We start from the raw sequence: 13,347 nt of genomic DNA, 5'->3' as shown, positions 1-13,347 counted from the left end.
GATTAACACTGAGGAGAGGCAGCAACAGACACAGATTCACTACTATAACAGCTGCTGCTGCCCGCCAGGCCATGGAGATTAACACTGAGGAGAGGCAGCAACAGACACAGATTCACTACTATAACAGCTGCTGCTGCCCGCCAGGCCATGGAGATTAACACTGAGGAGAGGCAGCAACAGACACAGATTCACTACTATAACAGCTGCTGCTGCCCGCCAGGCCATGGAGACACGGTAACACACACACACACACACACACACACACACACACACACACACACACACACACACACACACACACACACACACACACACACACACACACACACACACACACACACACACACACACACACACACACACACACACACACACACACACACACACACACAGAGGGACAGACAGCAGCCTTCATTAGGCTACATGACAGACAGACATTTGAAGTCGGAAGTTCACCTTAAAATACATTTAAACTACATTTTTCACAATTCCTGACATTTAATCCTTGTAAAACAATTCCCTGTTTTAGGTCAGTTAGGATCACCACTTTATTTTAAGAATGTGAAATGTCAGAATAATAGTAGAGAGAATTATTTATTTAAGCTTTTATTTATTTCATCATATTCCCAGTGGGTCAGGAGTTTCCACACTCAATGAATATTTGGTAGCTTTGCCTTTAAATGGTTTAACTTGGGTCAAATGTTTCGGGTAGACTTCCACAAGCTTCCCACAATAAGTTGGGTAAATTTTGGCCCATTCCTCCTGACAGAGCTGGTGTAACTAAGTCAGGTTTGTAGGTCTCCTTGCTCACACACACTTTTCAGTTCTGCCCAAATGTTATATAGGATTGAGGTCAGGGCTTTGTGATGGCCACTCCAACACTTTGCATTTATTGTCCTTAAGCCATTTTGCCACAACTTTGGAAGTATGCTTGGGTCATTGTCCATTTGGAAGACCCATTTGTGACCAAGCTTTAACTTAACTTAAGCTTAAACTTGAGATCTGACTCCAGTCTGTGTCTGACTCCATGTCTGACTCCAGGTCTGTATCTGACTCCAGGTCTGACTCCAGGTCTGTGTCTGACTCCAGGTCTGACTCCAGGTCTGACTCCAGGTCTGTGTCTGACTCCAGGTCTGACTCCAGGTCTGTGTCTGACTCCAGGTCTGACTCCAGGTCTGTGTCTGACTCCAGGTCTGTGTCTGACTCCAGGTCTGTATCTGACTCCAGGTCTGTGTCTGACTCCAGGTCTGTGTCTGACTCCAGGTCTGACTCCAGGTCTGTATCTGACTCCAGGTCTGTATCTGACTCCAGGTCTGACTCCAGGTCTGACTCCAGGTCTGACTCCAGGTCTGTGTCTGACTCCAGGTCTGACTCCAGGTCTGACTCCAGGTCTGTGTCTGACTCCAGGTCTGTGTCTGACTCCAGGTCTGTATCTGACTCCAGGTCTGTGTCTGACTCCAGGTCTGTGTCTGACTCCAGGTCTGACTCCAGGTCTGTATCTGACTCCAGGTCTGTATCTGACTCCAGGTCTGACTCCAGGTCTGACTCCAGGTCTGACTCCAGGTCTGTGTCTGACTCCAGGTCTGTGTCTGACTCCAGGTCTGACTCCAGGTCTGACTCCAGGTCTGTGTCTGACTCCAGGTCTGTGTCTGACTCCAGGTCTGTGTCTGACTCCAGGTCTGACTCCAGGTCTGTGTCGGACTCCAGGTCTGACTCCAGGTCTGTGTCTGACTCCAGGTCTGACTCCAGGTCTGTGTCTGACTCCAGGTCTGTGTCTGACTCCAGGTCTGTGTCTGACTCCAGGTCTGACTCCAGGTCTGTGTCTGACTCCAGGTCTGTATCTGACTCCAGGTCTGTGTCTGACTCCAGGTCTGACTCCATGTCTGACTCCAGGTCTGTGTCTGACTCCAGGTCTGACTCCAGGTCTGTGTCTGACTCCAGGTCTGTGTCTGACTCCAGGTCTGACTCCAGGTCTGTATCTGACTCCAGGTCTGTATCTGACTCCAGGTCTGACTCCAGGTCTGTATCTGACTCCAGGTCTGTATCTGACTCCAGGTCTGACTCCAGGTCTGACTCCAGGTCTGTATCTGACTCCAGGTCTGTATCTGACTCCAGGTCTGACTCCAGGTCTGACTCCAGGTCTGTGTCTGACTCCAGGTCTGACTACAGGTCTGTATCTGACTCCAGGTCTGACTCCAGGTCTGTATCTGACTCCAGGTCTGACTCCAGGTCTGTATCTGACTCCAGGTCTGTGTCTGACTCCAGGTCTGACTTCAGGTCTGTATCTGACTCCAGGTCTGTATCTGACTCCAGGTCTGTATCTGACTCCAGGTCTGACTCCAGGTCTGTGTCTGACTCCAGGTCTGACTCCAGGTCTGTATCTGACTCCAGGTCTGTATCTGACTCCAGGTCTGACTCCAGGTCTGTATCTGACTCCAGGTCTGTATCTGACTCCAGGTCTGACTCCAGGTCTGTATCTGACTCCGGGTCTGTATCTGACTCCAGGTCTGACTCCAGGTCTGTATCTGACTCCGGGTCTGTATCTGACTCCGGGTCTGACTCCAGGTCTGACTCCAGGTCTGTGTCTGACTCCAGGTCTGACTCCAGGTCTGTGTCTGACTCCAGGTCTGACTCCAGGTCTGTGTCTGACTCCAGGTCTGACTCCAGGTCTGTATCTGACTCCAGGTCTGTATCTGACTCCAGGTCTGTGTCTGACTCCAGGTCTGACTCCAGGTCTGTATCTGACTCCAGGCCTGTGTCTGACTCCGGGCCTGTGTCTGACTCCGGGCCTGTGTCTGACTCCGGGCCTGTGTCTGACTCCGGGCCTGTGTCTGACTCCGGGCCTGTGTCTGACTCCGGGCCTGTGTCTGACTGCAGGTCTGACTCCAGGTCTGTGTCTGACTCCAGGTCTGTGTCTGACTCCAGGTCTGTGTCTGACTCCAGGTCTGTGTCTGACTCCAGGTCTGTGTCTGACTCCAGGTCTGTGTCCAGGTCTGTATCTGACTCCAGGTCTGTGTCTGACTCCAGGTCTGACGCCAGGTCTGACTCCAGGTCTGACTCCAGGTCTGACGCCAGGTCTGACGCCAGGTCTGACTCCAGGTCTGACTCCAGGTCTGACTCCAGGTCTGTATCTGACTCCAGGTCTGTATCTGACTCCAGGTCTGTATCTGACTCCAGGTCTGTATCTGACTCCAGGTCTGACTCCAGGTCTGTATCTGACTCCAGGTCTGTGTCTGACTCCAGGTCTGTGTCTGACTCCCTGACTCCAGGTCTGTATCTGACTCCAGGTCTGACTCCAGGTCTGACTCCATGTCTGACTCCAGGTCTGTGTCTGACTCCAGGTCTGTGTCTGACTCCAGGTCTGACTCCAGGTCTGACTCCAGGTCTGACTCCAGGTCTGACTCCAGGTCTGTATCTGACTCCAGGTCTGACTCCAGGTCTGTGTCTGACTCCAGGTCTGTATCTGACTCCAGGTCTGTATCTGACTCCAGGTCTGACTCCAGGTCTGACTCCAGGTCTGACTCCAGGTCTGTGTCTGACTCCAGGTCTGACTCCAGGTCTGACTCCAGGTCTGTGTCTGACTCCAGGTCTGTGTCTGACTCCAGGTCTGTATCTGACTCCAGGTCTGTGTCTGACTCCAGGTCTGTGTCTGACTCCAGGTCTGACTCCAGGTCTGTATCTGACTCCAGGTCTGTATCTGACTCCAGGTCTGACTCCAGGTCTGACTCCAGGTCTGACTCCAGGTCTGTGTCTGACTCCAGGTCTGTGTCTGACTCCAGGTCTGACTCCAGGTCTGACTCCAGGTCTGTGTCTGACTCCAGGTCTGTGTCTGACTCCAGGTCTGTGTCTGACTCCAGGTCTGACTCCAGGTCTGTGTCGGACTCCAGGTCTGACTCCAGGTCTGTGTCTGACTCCAGGTCTGACTCCAGGTCTGTGTCTGACTCCAGGTCTGTGTCTGACTCCAGGTCTGTGTCTGACTCCAGGTCTGACTCCAGGTCTGTGTCTGACTCCAGGTCTGTATCTGACTCCAGGTCTGTGTCTGAGTCCAGGTCTGACTCCATGTCTGACTCCAGGTCTGTGTCTGACTCCAGGTCTGACTCCAGGTCTGTGTCTGACTCCAGGTCTGTGTCTGACTCCAGGTCTGACTCCAGGTCTGTATCTGACTCCAGGTCTGTATCTGACTCCAGGTCTGACTCCAGGTCTGTATCTGACTCCAGGTCTGTATCTGACTCCAGGTCTGACTCCAGGTCTGACTCCAGGTCTGTATCTGACTCCAGGTCTGTATCTGACTCCAGGTCTGACTCCAGGTCTGACTCCAGGTCTGTGTCTGACTCCAGGTCTGACTACAGGTCTGTATCTGACTCCAGGTCTGACTCCAGGTCTGACTTCAGGTCTGTATCTGACTCCAGGTCTGTATCTGACTCCAGGTCTGTATCTGACTCCAGGTCTGTGTCTGACTCCGGGCCTGTGTCTGACTCCGGGCCTGTGTCTGACTCCGGGCCTGTGTCTGACTCCGGGCCTGTGTCTGACTCCGGGCCTGTGTCTGACTGCAGGTCTGACTCCAGGTCTGTGTCTGACTCCAGGTCTGTGTCTGACTCCAGGTCTGTGTCTGACTCCAGGTCTGTGTCTGACTCCAGGTCTGTGTCCAGGTCTGTATCTGACTCCAGGTCTGTGTCTGACTCCAGGTCTGACGCCAGGTCTGACTCCAGGTCTGACTCCAGGTCTGACGCCAGGTCTGACGCCAGGTCTGACTCCAGGTCTGACTCCAGGTCTGACTCCAGGTCTGTATCTGACTCCAGGTCTGTATCTGACTCCAGGTCTGTATCTGACTCCAGGTCTGTATCTGACTCCAGGTCTGACTCCAGGTCTGTATCTGACTCCAGGTCTGTGTCTGACTCCAGGTCTGTGTCTGACTCCCTGACTCCAGGTCTGTATCTGACTCCAGGTCTGACTCCAGGTCTGACTCCATGTCTGACTCCAGGTCTGTGTCTGACTCCAGGTCTGTGTCTGACTCCAGGTCTGACTCCAGGTCTGACTCCAGGTCTGACTCCAGGTCTGACTCCAGGTCTGTATCTGACTCCAGGTCTGACTCCAGGTCTGTGTCTGACTCCAGGTCTGTATCTGACTCCAGGTCTGTATCTGACTCCAGGTCTGACTCCAGGTCTGACTCCAGGTCTGACTCCAGGTCTGTATCTGACTCCAGGTCTGACTCCAGGTCTGTGTCTGACTCCAGGTCTGACTCCAGGTCTGACTCCAGGTCTGTATCTGACTCCAGGTCTGACTCCAGGTCTGACTCCAGGTCTGTATCTGACTCCAGGTCTGACTCCAGGTCTGTGTCTGACTCCAGGTCTGTATCTGACTCCAGGTCTGTATCTGACTCCAGGTCTGACTCCAGGTCTGTGTCTGACTCCAGGTCTGTATCTGACTCCAGGTAATAACTATAGGTTTCCGTGGTAATAACTATAGGTTAATAACTATAGGTTCCCGTTGTAATAACTATAGGTTAATAACTATAGGTTCCCGTTGTAATAACTATAGGTTAATAACTATAGGTTCCCGTTGTAATAACTATAGGTTCCCGTTGTAATAACTATAGGTTCCCGTTGTAATAACTATAGGTTCCCGTGGTAAGAACTATAGGTTCCCGTGGTAAGAACTATAGGTTCCCGTTGTAATAACTATAGGTTCCCGTTGTAATAACTATAGTTTCCTGTTGTAATAACTATAGGTTCCCGTTGTAATAACTATAGGTTCCCATGGTAATAACTATAGGTTCCCATGGTAATAACTATAGGTTCCCGTGGTAATAACTATAGGTTCCTGTGGTAATAACTAAAGGTTCCCGTGGTAATAACTACAGGTTCCCGTGGTAATAACTACAGGTTCCCGTGGTAGTAACTAAAGGTTCCCGTTGTAATAACTATAGGTTCCCGTTGTAATAACTATAGGTTCCCGTTGTAATAACTATAGGTTCCCGTTGTAATAACTATAGGTTCCCGTGGTAATAACTATAGGTTCCCGTGGTAATAACTATAGGTTCCCGTGGTAATAACTATAGGTTAATAACTATAGGTTCCCGTTGTAATAACTATTGGTTCCCGTGGTAATAACTATAGGTTCCCGTGGTAAGAACTATAGGTTCCCGTGGTAAGAACTATAGGTTCCCGTGGTAAGAACTATAGGTTCCCGTGGTAAGAACTATAGGTTCCCGTTGTAATAACTATAGTTTCCCGTTGTAATAACTATAGGTTCCCGTTGTAATAACTATAGGTTCCCATGGTAATAACTATAGGTTCCCGTGGTAATAACTATAGGTTCCCGTGGTAATAACTAAAGGTTCCCGTGGTAATAACTACAGGTTCCCGTGGTAATAACTACAGGTTCCCGTGGTAGTAACTAAAGGTTCCCGTTGTAATAACTATAGGTTCCCGTTGTAATAACTATAGGTTCCCGTTGTAATAACTATAGGTTCCCGTTGTAATAACTATAGGTTCCCGTTGTAATAACTATAGGTTCCCGTGGTAATAACTATAGGTTCCCGTGGTAATAACTATAGGTTCCCGTGGTAATAACTATAGGTTCCTGTGGTAATAACTATAGGTTAATAACTATAGGTTCCCGTTGTAATAACTATAGGTTCCCGTTGTAATAACTATAGGTTCCCGTTGTAATAACTATAGGTTCCCGTTGTAATAACTATAGGTTAATAACTATAGGTTCCCGTGGTAATAACTATAGGTTCCCGTTGTAATAACTATAGGTTCCCGTTGTAATAACTATAGGTTAATAACTATAGGTACCCGTTGTAATAACTAAAGGTTCCCGTGGTAATAACAATAGGTTCCCGTTGTAATAACTATAGGTTAATAACTATAGGTTCCCGTTGTAATAACTAAAGGTTCCCGTTGTAATAACTATAGGTTCCCGTTGTAATAACTATAGGTTAATAACTATAGGTACCCGTGGTAATAACTATAGGTTAATAACTATAGATTCCCGTTGTAATAACTAAAAGTTCCCGTTGTAATAACTATAGATTCCCGTTGTAATAACTATAGGTTCCCGTTGTAATAACTATAGGTTCCCGTTGTAATAACTATAGGTTCCCGTTGTAATAACTATAGGTTCCCGTTGTAATAACTATAGGTTCCCGTTGTAATAACTATAGGTTCCCGTTGTAATAACTATAGGTTCCCGTTGTAATAACTATAACTATAGGTTCCCATTGTAATAACTATAGGTTAATAACTATAGGTTCCCGTGGTAATAACTATAGGTTCCCGTGGTAATAACTATAGGTTCCCATTGTAATAACCATAGGTTAATAACTAAAGGTTCCCGTTGTAATAACTATAGGTTCCCGTTGTAATAACTATAGGTTCCCGTTGTAATAACTATAGGTTCCCGTTGTAATAACTAAAGGTTCCCGTTGTAATAACTAAAGGTTCCCGTTGTAATAACTAAAGGTTCCCGTTGTAATAACTAAAGGTTCCCGTTGTAATAACTATAGGTTCCCGTTGTAATAACTATAGGTTCCGTTGTAATAACTATAGCCGACTACTTACAGCACACGCAGATTCCTCAGTCCAGCGAAGTCGGCCTTGGTGATTTTAGTCAGATTATTAGCGTTCAGATCCCTGGAGAATCAAGACGAAACGATGAGTTACAATATGGACACAAACATAAATAAACAATCATTCATATTTAAAACATGTTCTAAAAAACAGATTTGAATAACACACAACCTACACTGTGCCAGTATTACCCTGGTTATTGACGTTATTTAGGCCACAATTAAATGACTGAATTTAAAACAAACGATGGAAGAGAATCTCCGGATTCATGAGCAGGATAAAGGAATGATGAGATAAAGATGAGTAGGATAAAGGAATGATGAGATAACTATGAGCAGGATAAAGGAATGATGAGATAACGATGAGCAGGATAAAGGAATGATGAGATAACGATGAGCAGGATAAAGGAATGATGAGATAACTATGAGCAGGATAAAGGAATGATGAGATAACTATGAGCAGGATAAAGGAATGATGAGATAACGATGAGCAGGATAAAGGAATGATGAGATAACTATGAGCAGGATAAAGCAAGGTGTAACAGTTTAATTGTAGGAGGCGACATTAGGAGATCGTTAGTTCCATCTGTTGAAGGGTAAATGAAAATGTTTTAGTTTAACAAAACCACATCCATCTCCTACAGGCTTTATTTTAGTTTAACAAAACCACATCCGTCTCCTACAGGCTTTATTTTAGTTTAACAAAACCACATCCATCTCCTACAGGCTTTATTTTAGTTTAACAAAACCACATCCGTCTCCTACAGGCTTTATTTTAGTTTAACAAAACCACATCCGTCTCCTACAGGCTTTATTTTAGTTTAACAAAACCACATCCATCTCCTACAGGCTTTATTTTAGTTTAACAAAACCACATCCATCTCCTACAGGCTTTATTTTAGTTTAACAAAACCACATCCATCTCCTACAGGCTTTATTTTAGTTTAACAAAACCACATCTATCTCCTACAGGCTTTATTTTAGTTTAACAAAACCACATCCATCTCCTACAGGCTTTATTTTAGTTTAACAAAACCACATCCATCTCCTACAGGCTTTATTTTAGTTTAACAAAACCACATCCATCTCCACAGTGGGTAGAAAAACTCTCCTACCGGCTTTATTAGCTTAAAAGTACATTCACTAAATCCGTTTTTGATTAGTTCGAGCTGTGTGTGTGTGTGTTAATGTGTGTGTGTGTGTGTTAATGTGTGTGTGTGTGTGTGTGTGTGTGTGTGTGTGTGTGTGTGTGTGTGTGTGTGTGTGTGTGTGTGTGTGTGTGTGTGTGTGTGTGTGTGTGTGTGTGTGTGTGTGTGTGTGTGTGTGTGTGTGTGTGTGTGTGTGTGTGTGTGTGTGTTAATGTGTGTGTGTGTGAGTGTGTGTTAATGTGTGTGTGTGTTAATGTGTGTGTGTGTTAATGTGTGTGTGTGTGTGTTAATGTGTGTGTGTGTTAATGTGTGTGTTAATGTGTGTGTGTGTTAATGTGTGTGTGTGTGTGTGTGTGTTAATGTGTGTGTGTGTGTGTGTGTTAATGTGTGTGTGTGTGTGTGTTAATGTGTGTGTTAATGTGTGTGTGTGTGTGTGTGTGTGTGTGTGTGTGTGTGTGTGTGTGTGTGTGTGTGTGTGTGTGTGTGTGTGTGTGTGTGTGTGTGTGTGTGTGTGTGTGTGTGTGTGTGTGTGTGTGTGTGTGTGTGTGTGTGTGTGTGTTTCGGGCTGAGGCTTTTCGCGTTACAACAGCCCGAGACGTCAAAACATAAACCCGTAAACTTCATGAACCGACTTTAAAACGGGTCAAATTAAATCAACTGTCCGATACCAATGGGAACCATTTCCTGCGCCACTTCTTTTTAATTATCAATACGGTTCTATAAAAACGAGCCACGAGGTTATTCTGTGGTTCTGTTGTGAGAACCACTTCATCAGAATGGACTTGAATGGAGGACTCTGTTGTAGGACCTTAACAGCAGATAATATCATCAATATATTAGGATAATGGCTGGCTATATCAGTGGTTCCCAACCTTTTAAAGGTTACTGTATCACCTACTGAATGTTGTATCACCTTCATGTGAATTTACCAGCAACCCTACTCTAATATAATATAATAATAATAATATATGCCATTTAGCAGCTACTCCCCCATGAGTCTTCCCCAGTACAACCTGTGGATAGGTCCTAATACCCCTGGTCTATATTATAGCCTTCAGGGAGGGGAGACAATAAACTATATAGTGACTACAGTCCTAATACCCCTGGTCTATATTATAGACTTCAGGGAGGGGAGACAATAAACTATATAGTGACTACAGTGACTACAGCCCTAATACCCCTGGTCTATATTATAGCCTTCAGGGAGGGGTGACAATAAACTATATAGTGACTACAGTCCTAATACCCCTGGTCTATATTATAGCCTTCAGGGAGGAGAGACAATAAACTATATAGTGACTACAGTCCTAATACCCCTGGTCTATATTATAGCCATCAGGGAGGGGTGACAATAAACTATATAGTGACTACAGTCCTAATACCCCTGGTCTATATTATAGACTTCAGGGAGGGCAGACAATAAACTATATAGTGACTACAGTGACTACAGTCCTAATACCCCTGGTCTATATTATAGACTTCAGGGAGGAGAGACAATAAACTATATAGTGACTACTGTCCTAATACCCCTGGTCTATATTATAGACTTCAGGGAGGAGAGACAATAAACTATATAGTGACTACAGTCCTAATACCCCTGGTCTATATTATAGCCTTTATAAACTATATAGTGACTACAGTCAATACCCCTGGTCTATATTATAGAGGGTGACAATAAACTATATAGTGACTACAGTGACCTAATACCCCTGGTCTATATTATAGCCTTCAGGGAGGGGAGACAATAAACTATATAGTGACTACAGTCCTAATACCCCTGGTCTATATTATAGACTTCAGGGAGGAGAGACAATAAACTATATAGTGACTACTGTCCTAATACCCCTGGTCTATATTATAGACTTCAGGGAGGAGAGACAATAAACTATATAGTGACTACAGTCCTAATACCCCTGGTCTATATTATAGACTTCAGGGAGGGCAGACAATAAACTATATAGTGACTACAGTCCTAATACCCCTGGTCTATATTATAGCCTTCAGGGAGGGGAGACAATAAACTATATAGTGACTACAGTCCTAATACCCCTGGTCTATATTATAGACTTCAGGTCTATATTATAGGGAGAGACAATAAACTATATAGTGACTACAGTCCTAATACCCCTGGTCTATATTATAGACTCCAGGGGGGTGACAATAACCTAATACCCCTGGTCTATATTATAGCCTTCAGGGGGGGGTAGACAATAAACTATACAGTGACTACAGTCCTAATACCCCTGGTCTATATTATAGACTTCAGGGAGGGGAGACAATAAACTATATAGTGACTACAGTCCTAATACCCCTGGTCTATATTATAGACTTCAGGGAGGGCAGACAATAAACTATATAGTGACTACAGTCCTAATACCCCTGGTCTATATTATAGCCTTCAGGGGGGGAGACAATAAACTATATAGTGACTTCAGGGGGGGAGACAATAAACTATATAGTGACTACAGTCCTAATACCCCTGGTCTATATTATAGCCTTCAGGGAGGGCAGACAATAAACTATATAGTGACTACAGTCCTAATACCCCTGGTCTATATTATAGCCTTCAGGGAGGGGTAGACAATAAACTATACAGTGACTACAGTCCTAATACCCCTGGTCTATATTATAGACTCCAGGGGGGGTAGACAATAAACTATATAGTGACTACAGTGACTACAGTCCTAATACCCCTGGTCTATATTATAGACTCCAGGGGGGGTAGACGATAAACTATATAGTGACTACTGTATATACTCACAGTCTCTCTGCATTGCGTGGTATATTCCTGGGAACGCTGCGGAGACCCTGGCCGTGACAGTCCACAGTAGAGCCGGAACAGGAGCACTGCGCCGGGCATGGCTGACCCTCTGCCCGGCTGGACAGCCCCAGGACCACCAGGACCAGCAGACAGCGACACAGACCCAGAGCTGAGGCCGACCGTAGGGACATTATCACTGCAGTGGACTGGTTTGGTAGCCTACCAAGGAGAGGAGCCGAGGAGTCACCGAAGGGTTGTAAATCCACAGGAGGAGTTAAAATCCCACGAGGAGAATTCCAACTCGTTCTCTCTCTCTTTCTGTTTGTTTATTTTGTGTGCTTTGCTCCTCCTCGTTGTTGCGGTTTTATTGTAGTATATAAAAATCACATGTCAGACGAAACCCGCAAGTCTGGATGACAGCGGCCGGGCGGAAAGAGAGTGCGGCAGGGCGGCAGGCTGGTAGACGGACAACTGGCGCTAGAGCGGCACAAAGTTCTCCCACATGGCCGCGGCATGCAGTGCGGTAATCCCCTCCGTGTGAAGCGATGTATACACGGTAAACCCAAGAAACACCTCCTAATGAACCTTTGGCGAACACACACACACACTCGCCCTCTCCTCTCACACACACACACCAGGTGAGATTAGACACAGCGCGAGGTGGGTGAGTGATTGGCTGTTATACTATTCATTCACAGCACGCGCAGAGCGAAGAAATCGTGATCTCGTGCAGGTCAACGTGGCTGAGGTATTGATTTCCCTTCAGACGTCCGTTTAACACCGGGAAGAGCCCCGTGCTTAGAATCACACTCCGTGTGTGAGTTGTCGGTGAAAGAGCTCTCCGAGACTGCGTGTGTGTGTGTGAGGGAGAAGAGAAGAAAACGGGAACGTTTCCACTGCGTCTGTCCAAGCAACACCTCGCACGCACACACACACTCAATCCCTCTTTTCTCCCTTCCTCTCACTCTCCCTTTCTCTCTCTCTATCACTCGAACACACACACACACAATGACGAGTCTGCGTTTTCCTCCGAGGCAGAGCGACGCTGTGCGTTAGACCACTCTCTCTCTCTCTCTCTCTCTCTGCAGTGGCCGGCCACCTGATGCCGTGAGCGGTGTAGAGAAGAGACGAGGCCCGTCTTGGAAAGTAACCACCGTAAACCAATCGTAACCTACGGGTCGGTGCACCTTCAAAAATCACTCTTGAGAGATCCTTGAAGGTTACAAGTGTTCACCACAGCAGCAGAAATACAAAATAATCCAAACCCAGGAGCGGAAACACAGCGGAGGACAGTAGCCTAATTAGGAGGTTGTTAGATCCAAAACGGTTCAGGTAGTAGTATCCCAAATAAACCCCGCAGGAAAGTTGAGGTAATGTTGCAGGAATAGTAACGAGTCAAAGGGAGGGGGGTAGAGAATACCTCCGTGTCTCTGTCTGCAGAATCAACCGGGGTTTGTTTATAACAGCGCTGCGTCAAACCTGTTCAATGTTACAAATTCTCCTAACCGCGCGTTTCGGCTGTCAATCTCATCCGTTAATCCGTGCCGTTTATTTCGGTGTTTCTGTCTCCATGGGCTGGGGGGGGTTTCACCCTCTGTTTTTAACGTGCGAACTCACAGCAGTGTGGACCAGGGAACTCCCTTTCCAACCCCAAGCCCTGGAAGCTTTATACTGGCCGGATAACTCCTCCCCTACCCCCGCCCCGAACCCGACTCCTGCCCGCTACCCCTCTACCTTGTACGGTGCTCAAACACAGCGTCACACTGCCTGACGCAGTCGCGCGGTTTGTGTATCAAATCTTAATACTGGTTTCTACATATCAGACAGAGAGTATTGACCTGATGGATAGATCTGAGGCAGTGGAT

At 46.5% G+C, this 13,347-nt stretch overlaps 1 protein-coding gene across 1 annotated transcript in view; it reads right to left on the bottom strand.

Annotated features, from left to right (window-relative positions):
• LOC124021707 (slit homolog 2 protein-like) overlaps window positions 1–13,049 on the bottom strand; it is a 50,221-nt gene extending 37,172 nt beyond the window's left edge. Inside the window, exons 1-2 of the mRNA XM_046336823.1 lie at window positions 11,483–13,049; window positions 7,566–7,637 (exon numbers count right to left, since the gene is read on the bottom strand). Coding sequence (XP_046192779.1) covers window positions 7,566–7,637; window positions 11,483–11,673 — 263 coding nt within the window. The 5' untranslated portion in view covers window positions 11,674–13,049. The remainder of the gene's footprint in view (window positions 1–7,565; window positions 7,638–11,482) is intronic.
• Window positions 13,050–13,347: the final 298 nt, after the last annotated feature.

The sequence above is a fragment of the Oncorhynchus gorbuscha genome, unplaced genomic scaffold (genome assembly GCF_021184085.1).
Source record: "Oncorhynchus gorbuscha isolate QuinsamMale2020 ecotype Even-year unplaced genomic scaffold, OgorEven_v1.0 Un_scaffold_1176, whole genome shotgun sequence".
Classification (NCBI taxonomy): domain Eukaryota; kingdom Metazoa; phylum Chordata; class Actinopteri; order Salmoniformes; family Salmonidae; genus Oncorhynchus; species Oncorhynchus gorbuscha.
The sequence above is the reverse complement of the archived record's forward strand: the minus strand, read 5'-3'. Positions and strand labels throughout refer to the sequence as shown.